The sequence below is a fragment of the Amblyomma americanum genome, chromosome 2 (genome assembly GCF_052857255.1).
Source record: "Amblyomma americanum isolate KBUSLIRL-KWMA chromosome 2, ASM5285725v1, whole genome shotgun sequence".
NCBI lineage: Eukaryota > Metazoa > Arthropoda > Arachnida > Ixodida > Ixodidae > Amblyomma > Amblyomma americanum.
Window position 1 is genome coordinate 168250295 of NC_135498.1, and position 13854 is coordinate 168264148.

Genomic DNA, 13854 nt, shown 5'->3' on the forward strand with positions numbered 1-13854 from the left:
CAGTCACCGAAAGCAAGGAATGCATAGGAGAATAGTTATTTTATTTGTGGTATTTTATGGCTGAAAGATCATTGATTAGAAAGCAGGAAACAAATGTCTCGTTTGCATCCGAGGTACGCCTTCGCGTTGAAGGTAAACAAGCATGCATATGGTGTGCATTTTCCGTTGTGTACGTACGTGCACATATGTAATACTTGTGCAGTGTGCGAGCAGCTGTTTGCCGGGAGTCGTTTAATCTGGCTTCCGAAAACTGGTCCCTGTGGACCGTTGTACGCGGGTATACAAGGAAAAAAAGGGGCTGTATTCTATCTCATAACACAGCTGTTGACAAGGCTGAGTTAATGAAAAAAAAAGAAAGTGAAAGCTATAGCGGTAATGGGCAATAGGTTGTGGAATATATGCTATAAAGTAGAGAGTTTTTCGCATATGTGTTTTCTTGGCCGCTGCCGAACTCTTCGCAGATCAAGGTTTTGCTTATTGTAAATCTTATAGGAAATTGGTAATTTAAATAAATCACAGAGCTATCCTATTTACAGCGTAAATTGAACCGTAGTGGTGGTATGTCACAGTAATGCTCTAGAATACTCTATTGCCATCCCTACACTTTACTAATTTTTCGAGTTTGCGCTTTGCAGTGCATGTTTTTTTTCGACATAATCAAGGGATTGCCGGCTAGCGGGCGTTTCGCCTTAGATGTTCTTCAATTTTTATGTGCACTGGAGCGGTTACTTCGCCTGCAAGCTTCTAAAAAGCGCTTGTATTTTGTCACGATATAGAAAAAATGTTTAATTCTTAAAACTGAAATTGATATCACTTGAGGCACACGCCTCTAAATAAACAGGGACACTAACAGTGTAGTAACGAAGTTAGCTATTCGCTGGTTAACCAGCCTAGTAGTTCGCACGTGTTGTTATATCATGATGCGCTACACTGCTAACAATGCTTTAGCGAAGAAAACGCTCTTATAACTCAGAAAAAATGTATTTTTAAAAATTCAGAAACGGTTTTGGTGAAATATCCGGTACACTTTAATCCACAGTTAACAACAGACAGGTGCATATGTATGCTGAGTGGGAACTCTCCCAACATTGCACCTGTTGGGCGGCGGGACAAAAAAAGAAGCTCCGCGGGCAAACTGACCGCAACCCCCGCCACTGTCACGGCCACACCCATGTTTTTTTGTTTGCTGTTGCTCTGCATCACACGTTGCCCGGAGTACCACCTTGTGCAGGCTGCGAGGTCGTTCGAAACTCGGGTTTAGCCCGCGAGGGGCGCAGCGGGGTTTACGGAGCTTCTCCCAAGCAAACACCCCTAACAAAGCCGGGCGCCAGGCCGGGGGCAGCTTGTACCCATTTTTACCGGTGGGTGTCCGGCGGTGGGTTTCGAACCAACCACCTCCCGAAGCCGAGGCGGGCACCCAACCCACTAGACCACGGCTGCGGTGATTGTGCACGCGCACCAAATAGCTATTTATATACATGGGCGGAGTTTTTCAGTTCTTTCAATTGATGGCTCTTTTCCATTTCATTTTCGACGCAGATAACTCCAAACTAATACATCCAACGTCCGAATACTTTCGGAGACCGCTCGAGCATCGTCGACGTCGGCCGCGATACGCGACGGCTTGCTCAACGCTGCTACTTCGCGATTCTCTACTTCTCATTTGTGCGAGACGGCGAAAAGTGGGAATCTGCGGCAATATTTCGCGTCACATTATTTTATCTCTCTTCAGCTTCAAGTACGAGCAGCTCTCCGACTTCTATCGCACCAGTTGCGAAACTCCGGTTCAGATACGTGGTGGCCATTTTAAGTCACTGAGCAGATGGTTTTGCCACCTATCAGAGGGAGAATTAACTACATTCGCCTACGTGAAGTGTGGAAAGCGGTTTTAGGAGCTGATTTAATTCCGCAAGGTAGCGCATTATCTTCTTAACACTTTCTTTTGGGTTTGGTTTGCCATAAACAATGAAAAGATGCTCGATACATATTAAGTAGGACGACTGTAAAGTTTAATCATGGAGGAAAACACTCACAATCTATTCGGGGAAAATATACAATAACCTAGTTTTCCTTCCTGTAATGAGATGGCGCCACAATAGATAGTCAAATTTCGTCTGCTTCTGCTTAACTGTCTTCAGTTCTTTCTAGTACCAATATGAGGCGTAGGCAGGATTTAAGCGAAGAAAGAAGACCAGTGTGACAAACTAGCAGAGCTGATTACTCACCTAAAGCACAAAAAGGCAAGCAGACAGCGATCGACGCTCCTGTGAAGCTGTAAATCACGCAGCTCGCCAATGAGTCAGGCATGGTTCAGGTAGTTCTCAACAGGCTGTGTCGCCTACTCATGCTCAAAAAAGTGCGGCTAGATGGCGGCACCTGCAGCGGCACAAACATGGAGGAAACTCGATGGCGCAAACGTCGAGGCCGGGAAATAATCGCGGCGTCCGCCAGAAATCTGGCGATGTGTCTGCTTTTCAAAACCATTTCCACTCCCCAGTCCTCTCCTGCCCAAGATGCGTCATTCAGAACTTTCACAGAGGCCCAGAAACGATGACAGCACAGTGGAACAAGGCTCTAAGGTTCGAAGTCCTGTTCTATGAACTGAAATGTCCCACTTCACCATCTCGGAGGCCATGTCAGTTCAGCACTTTTCTTTTGACCTCGAGTTAACCTGAAAACATACATTTTCTCACTTATTATTACTCTACTAAATCCAGGTCCTGTGTACGCTTAGAAAGACGAGAAAGAACCACGAGGCTCTGAAATACCTCTCATAGCAATAAGCTGCCGGTAACATTGTCACGCTTCGAAAAAGCGCGACTAGATGGCGGCACCTGCAGAAGCGCGAACGACGACCCGGGAAATAATCGCGGCGTCCGCCAGAAAGCTGGCGATGTGCCTGCTTATCGAAATCATGTCGTCTCCCGTTTTTTTGCCGCTCCTTACCATTTTCACCCTTTACAGCTTAATTGTTAGTCCGGGCTTACTACATGGCAGATTAATGGACCGCACATGGCTGCCCGGTCAAAATGCACGAATGAATTTTTTGTCACGCATCTGTCGTGCGACGCTATTTTGTGTAGCAAGACATGCTGTCTTGTCGTGCCTTGTGTCGGGCGACAATATTCGTGTCGGGGGTTCTTTCGCGCGCCAAACGTGTTTGTAGTAGGGTCTGCCGCACGACAGTCATCTTTCCTACATTTTGTCGTGCGAGGAAGGTCTCTGTAGCAGCATTTGTCGCGCGATCGGTTTCTGTCGCAGGTACTGTCGTGCGAGAGAGGGAGTCGTGCCGCGCGACAGAGACTGCGTGCCTCAGCAAAGTTGCCTGTCATGGGTACAGTCGCGCGACAGACTTCTAGCACGCCTGTTTTCACGCGACAAAAGTACCTGTCGTGCGGTCTCTCGCGCGACACAACAGCTTGTCATGGTATATGCCGCGCGAAAGATACCTGTCGTGGGATGTGTCGCGCGACAGATACCTTTCGTGGGATGTGTCATACGACAGATTCCTGGCGACAGTAATTGTTTTACTTCAGAATTTATAGAAATACTGTCGTGCCATCGTGTGGCAGCGCTATGATCAAATTGACCAAAGGTGCGTTAAAGCTCGTTCACTGTGGCGAGTTCCATAAAAGGGCTGTACTTCTTTGGAACTCCCCCCCCCCCCCCCCCCCCCGGTGACCAATGGGCTTAATTAACTTGCGTGAACGCCGTTACTCGCCACTGTGAGCGCACATTTAATATGCCCATTCACACTTGCAAGCCGCAAAGGGCACTCGTTTGCGATCAGGCAGCAGCTCAACAACGCAATTGCTCACACCTGCAAGGGCGACCTGCAGGCATCCTCGTTCGATTCTCGGTCGAAATGAGAATAAAGTCTTGGGACTGGCGTGAAGGGTTTCGTCTGTTTTACCACAGACTAGCTCCTGCGCCCCCGCACTCGCTCCTCTAAAGGGCTCTGGTCCGAGTGTGACTGTGTGCTACGAGAATCTGGGCGGACAGGAGGATGTCTGGCGGTTTTGATGAGCACCACGGACATACAAATAAGCGCCATGATAACGTACGGGCGCCCTTCTCGGGGCCGGCATGCCAGCCTGGATGCCGGCCGCCAGCGTCAGAAAAATGCTACACTAATGTTTGTTAATAATAATTGGTTTTGTGGGAAAGGAAATGGCGCAGTATCTGTCTCATAATCGTTGGACACCTGAACCGCGCCGTAAGGGAAGGGATAAGGAAGGGAGTGAAAGAAGAAAGGAAGAAGAAGGAGGTGCCGTAGTGGAGGGCTCTGGAATAATTTCGACCACCTGGGGATCTTTAACGTGCACTGATATCGCACAGCACACGGGCGCCTTAGCGTTTTTCCTCCATAAAAACGCAGCCGCCGCTACACTAATGTTTGTTCAAGTCGATACTAAGCCATCGGATAGAGTATCGTTGGTCAATATGGAGTCGTTGGTAGAAGCGGTAACAGGAATAAAAACAAATGTCTTCCCATAGTGCCTTTCATTGCTGTTGCCCAATCGCGGCTCTCCTTGCCACAGCTGGCTCCGCTCCTGAAGGTGTCGCGGAAACCGAGCATATCTTTGTTTTACTACGAGACGAGGTTCACAGTAAAACGATGACGAGAGCGGCACCTCAGCGCTAGCCAGTTCCGAAGTGCACTCAGCTGTTGCATCGGTGTGAATTCGGCTAGGCGTAGCGATGACTATGGCAGCCAGGGAGCAGCGCGTCGTTCAATACCCGGCGCGTCCGCGGGCGGCGTCGTTGCCGAAAGCTCGGCTCGCTCACTGCGGCTTGCTCACTGATTGGCTCAACAGCGTGCGACTTGCACTCGGAAGGCTGGAAAATCGAGCAGCGAGCGACTGCCCTGCAACTGAGCGATACTTTATGCCCACGTTTGCAGTACTGGTGAACAACATTTAACGCCCATATGCTTGGTTTATCGGCTCCGTTGCGGCGAGTCTTAGTTAAGATCGTCCGCGATGCCATCGTCAGCGTTCGTTACGCACAGGCTTAGAACTTCAATTCCAGTACGTGCCAAAACAGCTTGTATTTATCGGAACGATACGAACTCGAAAACACGGCTGCTTCGATGCGCTACCCAGGTGAAAATTTCCTGCTGGTTTCCTGCTGGTTTTCTACTGGTTCCAGCAGTGCTGGTTTATTAGCACATTCCCAGCAGCTACTGTAACCAGCAGCTACTGGGACCAGCAGCTACTGGAACCAGCAGCTACTGGGACCAGTAGGTGATGGAACCAGTAGCTGAAACCAGTAGCTGCTGGTTCCAGCAGAGGGTTGCAGGAAGTCGGCCGTATGTTCTGGCACACTTTTCAGCAAATTTCGAGCTACGAAGTATGCAATCATGATTGCTACCCTGACTGCTCCATTCTAACAATCAACCTGCTAATCGCGTGGCTAAGCATCTTTGTGCTATGCTGACAGCGTCCATGTGGATCTTGTTCAAGCACAGTCATAGTTTTTCAGATTTTAATCTGCTTGTAAAGCTTTGATTAGTGCATCCATCCAAGTAGGCTGTTTCACACTCAGAGGAAAACTGGGAGCGCGTGACTGCCAAGCTTTGCGAAGAGCTGCTGCCGACAGCCGGGGACAATCAGCGGCAAGGGCGCATGCGCAAAGAACGAAGCCGGCTGCTCTTTCTGCGCATGTGCCTGGTGTCGCCCAGTCACGCCGGCTGTCGGCGGCAGCGCTTCGAGAAACACGGCGGCCACACACTCCCAGTTTCCTTCCAAGTGTGAAACAGTCTGTACATTAGAACATCCATCAAGTTTTTCAAAATTTGATCTGCTTGCGCAGCTTGGACTTTAAGAGGTCCTGAATTTTTTCAGTTAGAGTTCTTGTTAAAGTCTTCTCAGCTTCCTCGGTGCTGACAGACTTCTGGACGCCCCAGTGCTTGAGTGTTTCTAAAAAGAGACAAGTCATTTTCCAGCATTACAAAACAAATACCAGTTGTTGCAGCAACTACGACTGCCAGTTATGCAGCTGGAGCTTGGCAGTCAGCCATGAATTAGATTTATGGCTAAAGGCTTCAACACTAGACGGAAATGCACATTGCTTGTCAGCTTTCCAAAAACTACCAAGCCAAGCTTTCCTGTATGTCATCTGAAGCAGTGCAGTTTCATGTGCACCAGAATACTGTAGGAACACAGCAGCTAGTGTAATGCACCCCATTCAGATTTACCTGAATGCAGAGGCTTGGGGTGTAGCGATATACAATTTTGATAATTCCAAAATCACTAAGTACAAGGACCTCTGTGCTCACGTAATATATATTGACAGAGGTAGTTGGGCAACATGCTATGCCAAAAACATGAATCCTGCTACTGCATTTTTGTTCATGCTGCCAGGCTGCGAAAAGATAACTTATGGCATGCAACAGTACAGGCAACAGAAATTATTCATGCCAGCTGTACCTGAAACAACAAGAAGTTTCTCAGGCGTCAGGGGTTGCTTTGGCAGCTCCCCCAACGCTCTCTTCTTGGAACAAGCAGTCCCCGTCACACTCCTGGTTACAAGGACATCATTTCCCCATATTGCCTGTGCTGTGTCCTTAACAACCAAAGTTGGTTTTTTATTTTTAAATATTTTCTTAGCACATGCGCCACTTATTATGATGTATTTTGTCAAATGAAACTGTGAAAAGAGGAAAATAATGGAGGAATTTTATTTACAGCTTGGTTGAGGTCACAAGAAGAAAAAAAGCATTCAAATAAATTAAAGACTATGACGCTATGACAACAGCTGCCCTATGCATTAATTTATGGCCATGAACTCAAGAAATGAAAATGCCGAGGATAATAACTGTACTGTAAGCAACAATGAAACATGAAAACCACTGCATGTTGCTTCTGGTAACTGTACAGCCAAACTAAGAAACTGTTTGGCCAATGTACATTTCACGCCATTATTAGGATGTAGCACATGAATAATAATGTGCTCCTTGCTATTGCCCCACATAAAAAGGATAAATGCGTTCAGGTCACGCTGGTGTTAATGTTTGCCGAACGTGCACGAACTGAAATTGTAAACTTGAGCATGCCTAGAAAAGCCCTTGCGTTTGTAAATTAAAAATACGGTAAACATACTGCAGACAATAGGATTTTGGAGTCAGCTGCATTATTTAAGATCCATTGAGTATTTTTAACTTATTGGCATAGTATTACTCACAGAACCATCTTCCATATAACTGAATTCTCCAGTTGGAGCTACAAGAGAGAAAAATAAGAATCCTTGTCATGTCATACACAAAACAAAGTTAATAATGTTTGAGGTGATATCTGAGCCTACTGCTTACCTGGAGGTGTAAGGAAGTGCTGCTGCTGCTGCTGCTCTCCTCCCGGACTGCTAGTGCGCTCTTCTGCTTCTGTAGCAGCAGATAAGCACGGCACTGCACAAAATTCAGAAGCATTTAAAACTTGTGCTTTTGATATGAAGACAAATGTACCGTCAATGAAATTAGAACTACTACTCACAGAGAGCGCATTTGCGGGGGGCCGTGTTGTCGATCTCCAATGGTTCTAAAGTTAAAAAAGGTATACTGATAATAACTGTACCTCCTGTTTTTAAATGCAGGGAATTACATGAAAAACCAAAGTACTTACGCCCAACCAAGTCTTCATCGGCAGCTGCCACAGGAGGTGCTGCCACAAAAATGGGTTGGGAGTAACAGTAAATGTTATGAAGAGGTGTCATCCACGTCAGTTTGCTGCTTGAAACCTTAAGCCTGTTAAATTTGGCTGTAAACGCTGAAATCATCCCATAAATTGCCACGAGCATGCAGTGCCAGTTCAAGCAGGTAAAACGCGCCGTAGCACTGCCTGCTTCCAAAGCAAATGGTCAAGTGCAGACCTGATAGTTTGCTATCTTTGAACTTTCAGACAGAAAATCACACCGAAGTGTTGCCATAAACCAGACCCAGAAACAGATTTGTTGAGAAAAGTTATGTGGCTTGACTACTCACTTCCACAGTTCGGCCCCAACTTTGCTTTTACCTATCCCCCTCAACTTTTCAAGAAAGAACCGTCATTTCATTATCATGGCAGTTGTATCTTCTCTAACTTACAGATGCTGCCATCTTGCTGCAATACAACTGCTGTATTTGTTAATTCGTGCTGCACTTTTGCAAAACAAATAAATGACGTGAAGCACTCTTTGCACTGCTACAGCAAGGGCACCAGGTACAACCAAACCTCTCATAGCATTTGCTTAGCCCATACTGCTGGGCCAGTTGTTTTGGCAAAAAAAGAAAAAAAAACTGACTTCATGAAGCAGGAGGAAAGTCTGCTGTATCATGGCATGTGTCATGTAACCCATGCATAGTTTCCAAAGCATCACATGAAGTGCCAACAGGAAACAAACCTGTGGTCATGCCTCGACTGTAGTGCGCCTTGCCTTGTTGTTCGACTGTACAGAAGAAAAAAAAAGGAACAAGTTTACAAAAAGAACATCAGCTGTCATGTTGAAACATCTTACATGAGAACAAAAAGCATTCTTACGCTGAAAAATTTTGCTTTCAAGGCACCTTTGCAGGCTTGCAACTTGCGCTTTCAAAAATACGTTGTCGTCCTGCAGTTCCTGGGCGCGAGATTTCCAATACTCTTTTTCCTTCTCGAGCTCGTTTTCCTGCAGCTCCTGGGCACGCCCTTTCCAGGCTTCCTTCTGCCTTCTCATGTTAACCAGTTCACTTCTGGAACACAGGTCATCACTGTCTGACGACGTGCTGTCATACCTTTTTTTCCTTGGATGAAACTGCATTATGTAAAGTTTAGGACGTTTTGATGTTAGTACTCCTTTTGTAACCCAAAATCTAGAGAAAGACAACCACCCTTACCTGGGCTCCTACGTTCTGCAGAGACTGCGCTTTTTTTGTGAGAGTCTTCAAGATTTTTTTTTAAAAATCTCTTCATACAGAACTTTTTTTGCATTCCCCTTGTCGTTTTTTTGCCTCTGAAAGAACAGGAGCGCGTCGGAAAACAATTTAAATGTGGCAATATCGAAAGTTGGCATGTCTCATAAAAGCAACAAAAGTTTAGCTGTACAAACCTTTTTTTCAGCCCCCTTTTTTTTCTCGCTTGCGACTCCTCGTCATCTGTGCTCTCTTGCACTGTAGTCTTTGGGATTATTACCCGCTTTGCCCGCATTTTGTCGCGGGCGTCGTTTTCGCTCTCTTTAAGAAACGAGAATTTATGGATTGGCAACATATCAGTACATAACATTACTATAACACTACAACGTTACATACCTGCCAGCAACAAAACTTGAGCGTTGTATAGCCCGCTGTTCGTATCGTCAACCGAATCCCGCCAATAGGCGGAATATACGGCGCGGTTGTCGTAATCATTGTCGTTCTTTGGTGCAAAGTCCTCAATGTCATCAACGGGAATGACGTGCAGGCGATTGTCGTGGTCACTAAGGAAACGCACAACGGCAAACATGGTGCCCGACAGTGCACAAGCAAGAAAACAGCCTTAAAAACGCACGACGTGCACCACAGAAACAAACACGCTACCGCACTACTCCCGAGTCCAAAACACAATAACAGCCCATAGTGGCCAGCGGGCCCGGCGTCAGCGCTGATTGTGGTAAATTTCCGCAAAAATAACTAATAAGTAAATCATTTTTATACAACATAATTAATAATGCGAGTCAGTTATTTAGACTGAACGCATAATCATTAGTCAAACAAGTACTTGTTTTGAAATTGATACGTCTGTTGTGGGACAATGAGTGCCCTTGGGTAGCTTGCAATCCAACTTCATCCAGTCCAATCCAAGACGAACATTGAACGGCAGTTCGAGTCACCGTGCTGGTGTTCCTGGCCGCGTATATTTTTGAGTAGTGAGTGCTTGCATCGTGAGTCCAACGTTTGATTGGAACATCACTGGATAGAGTACCTCAACCCTGGCAGCGCCTCCTCCATCCCATATTCAACAAAAACTTATCTTCAGCGATCAGCCCAGCGCGCGCAGGAATCACGTGTACCGCAGCAGGCCACCAACGTTACACAACCGCACAGCAGTGTCTTTGCCGGTCATGCAGAGGCTTCGATACCAACTCCACATAGTGACGCGCAGCGGGCGCAGCTGCCAGCACAGACACAACCCGTAGAGGATGCCGAGACTACGGCTGAAGGCTACTTGTACGCTGTATCGGCGGATGAAGTGGTGTCAACTTCAAGTGGCGAGCCAGTGCCTCCCATCGGTCAAGAATTACCAGAAGTGCCGCAAGAAGACAGTAGCTTTTCTGCGGACGATTTGCTGGCATTAACGGTGAACTTCGTTTTGGAGTTTGGCCTTCCGTGGAAGGGAGTCGAAGTCCTCCAAAGGCTAATAATGCACGTGCTTGCTCGTCATGATAAACCAGCGACAAAGTATCGCTTCAAAAAGAGTGTCGGGGCCGAAATTAAAGCCGCCCGTTTCCACTTTTACTGTGGAAACTGTATGAAGCTGCTTGTTGAGACCACTGGCGATCTTGCCGAGAGAAATGCAGTGCGAGGAACATGCTCTGTGTGCGGGCGTCGCTACAGCGGCCAGCAGATGCTGCAGGATGGACACTTTTTTTAACATTGCCCATTGTGAAGCTGCTTTCATCTTTACTCTCTGGACATGATGTTGCTGGTGCACTTCATGAGAGACTTGAGTCCATACAATAGAGTTTGTCTGTTGGCAAGAATGGGATGGCAGACATAATTGATGGCTCCCTGTATAGAGAGCTTAGGCACAAATTGGCTTCCAAAAATGACCTTACCCTCACTATTAATACAGACGGAAGCCCGGTCTTCAAATCATCAAAATTTTCTGTGTGGCCAATTCAAATGACTGTGAACGAACTGCCAGCACACATTAGGCCGAAAAATGTGCTTGTATCTGCACTCTGGTATGGCCAGAAGCATCCGGACATGACTCTGCTATTAACCACATTTGTGGAGCAAATGGACAGTTTGTCAACCAACGGCATCACATGAATGGCAGGCAACGAAACTGTGCACTCAAAGGTAATTTTTTTCTGTTAATAGAAACTGTTCGAACAGCAGAGCTACAGACCATTCTGGTTTGTATTGAGATGGAGTGTGTAGACTAACTGTAACTTGTAAGGGTGTGTTGCTGGGCTAGCTGGTTTCTTCAGTCAGCATAGAATCCACTGCACTTGAAGAAAAAGATACAATGGAGAATGAATGACATGCACAACTATTAATACCTTAGTGCAGATAATGAGGGTACAAGTTCAGCAGCTTGTTTTCCCTGCCATTTCAAGCCAATACCAGTGCACCTGAGCAATGATGTGAAGTTCTCATGCAGTGCTACTCATGACGCTATTTTGCAGCGTTTGATATTGTTGCCAGCCAATACATGTGCTCAATCATACTGCAGTTGATTAAAGGCAGAGTGTATATACGGGATTACAGCAAAGGTAACAAATTAGAAAACTATATGAAATGTTCAGTTTGTACTTAGAGTGCCTTGATGTTGTTAGAGCACATGGAATAGTCTATAGCATTCGTTGCAAATTTGGTAATTTGTGATTTTTTTTAGCACGAAAAAAAAATGTTGCGCTTGCTTATGCAGGTATACTGCTTCAGCTGCTGTGCTGATGCACCTGCACGGGCGGCCATGCAGCACTTGACCCAGTTCAATGGCTACTACGGCTGTGGATGGTGTTTGAACCCTGGGACATCTGTGGACAGTTAGTGAAGATAACGGAACTGAGAATGCAGTGTCTGCTTTCTGATAAGACGTGTTGAGGCAGATTTTCGGCTTTTCTTTAAGCACCTACCTTAGTATATAGTGTATTTGGCCTTGCCACTTCTCAGCTCAGAGGCAAAATTGTACCTTATTTGGAGCAGCAATATCATTTTTCAAGATCATTGCACATTGACAGTTTTTAGAAATGTATTGTAGAAGTGAATTCTTAGAAATAGTCTGTTGCGAACAAACGTGCCAAAATTTAGCACTGAATTATGTGAAATCTTTATAAAGTTCTAAATTTGTGTGGTTTTCATTTTTCTTACTATGCCAGACAGGAACCATCAAGTACCTTGTGAGTACTGTTGTGCCTGACAGGACTGCTGAAGACACAAACACAACTATGATCGAGGTTGCTAGAACTGGACAACCAGTTCAGGGTGTAAAAGGCCTGACACCTTTAATTAATCTTCCACACTTTAATATAATCTGGGGCTTTACCCCAGAATATACGCATTGTGTGCTGCTGGGTGTGTCGCGGCAGTTAACCGAGAACTGGCTCTCTGATGTAGGGGAGCAGCACTACATTGGGGCACCGGAAACAGTGGCAGCGATAGATGAGCGTTTGTGTTCTATAAAGCCACATCGTTGTGTGCCACGTCTTCCGCGCTCAATTTTGCTGAGGAAGTACTGGAAAGCCTCAGAGTGGCAGCAGTGGCTTATGTATGTTGCATTGCCATGTTTGCAAGGCATCCTTCCACGGCAATACCTTAAACATTTTGCATTACTTGTGAAGGGTATTGCCCTTCTTCTGCAGGACATAGTGACCTTGAATGACATAGCTGTTAGTACGGACTGCCTTGTAAAGTTTGTTGTTGATATGCAGTTCCTCTACGGAGAAAAACAGATGACATTCAACGTGCATCAGCTGTTGCACATTCCTCGGAGTGCTGTGCACCAAGGACCACTTTGGGCACACTCTTGCTTTGTGTTTGAGTCCAACATTGGGCAACTTAAGCTGCTAGTCACATCAGCAAAAGGTGCCCCGCTGCATATTGTAGAGCGCCTCATGATGGCCAGCAACTTTAGAAGTCTGAAGGCTTTAGGTAACCTTCGTACACTGAAGTTCTTGACAAAAGCTGGCCTACCAAATAGTAAAGGTGCTTTACTTCTTAGCAGGCCCCGAGCTGCATCTGACCAACTGCTTCACCTTGTTCGAGACCAAGTTGGCAACATCATAAGTGGCCCTGTTGTGGAACATGACCGAGTTATTGTGTCTCCAGGTCTTGTGTTTCACAGTGAGCAAGACGCAAGGCCAAACAAGACAGACAGTACAGCCTTACAGACATGTTTGGGTACCTGCGTGAAAATAAAGCACATTGTCTCCTTTAAGGACATGACAGGCAATATAAGGATTTTTGAGCAGATCTGTGTGGGCGAAACCCGAACATGGTGCCTGCGAAAATGTGTTGAGTTTCCATGAACTCGAACAACCTGTCGCGTACCATCGTCTCCATAAGTTTGCCCACACACGAAGTCAGAGGGATGGGACGGAGGTTGTCCGTGTTGATGGCCTTGCCAGGTTTAGGAATGAAGGTGACCAGGACGATCTTCTAATCGATTGGGAGGGGCACTTCTTCAAGCCAGATTGAGTTAATGTTATCCAATAAAGATTGGTATGCCGGGTCGGGGTGGTTGGCTAACAATTCGACTGTAATTTTGTCCCCACCCGGAGCAGTGCCACGTTTCATTTTGGCGAGGGCCGCCCTCAGGTCGTGGAGCTGGAATGGTTGATCCAGCTCAACGTTCTCAGAGCCAATCAATCAATCAATCAATCAATCAATCAATCAATCAATCAATCAATCAATCAATCAATCAATCAATCAATCATTCATTCATTCATTCATTCATTCATTCAATCAATCAATCAATCAATCAATCGATCAAATTTATTCCGCAACAAAAAAGTTACGAGGAGGGCAGGTAAAAGCTGTGCGAAACAGCTTGAGGAGCTCTGACCCCCTAGCACACGGACAGCATAAAAAAAAAGTGGGGCTAAGGAAGTACACTTGGACAAAACAAATACACGAGTTAAGCAAAATCATTCGAAGAGGAAAGCACTAGGAAAAGATAGAAGAGAAAAAAATAAAAAGGT

General features: G+C 46.0%; 1 protein-coding gene and 1 pseudogene across 1 annotated transcript; one reads left to right on the forward strand and one right to left on the reverse strand.

The window, feature by feature from the left end:
• Nucleotides 1-7301: 7301 nt before the first annotated feature.
• On the reverse strand, nt 7302-8688 carry LOC144120222 (uncharacterized). Its single transcript, XM_077652628.1, has 5 exons — nt 8514-8688; nt 8377-8421; nt 7620-7658; nt 7491-7535; nt 7302-7405 (listed from the first exon to the last, which is right to left on the reverse strand). The coding sequence occupies exons 1-5, from the start codon at nt 8686-8688 to the stop codon at nt 7302-7304; spliced, it is 408 nt and encodes a 135-aa protein (XP_077508754.1).
• Nucleotides 8689-9450: 762 nt separating this feature from the next.
• Nucleotides 9451-11818, forward strand: LOC144120223 (uncharacterized; annotated as a pseudogene).
• Nucleotides 11819-13854: the final 2036 nt, after the last annotated feature.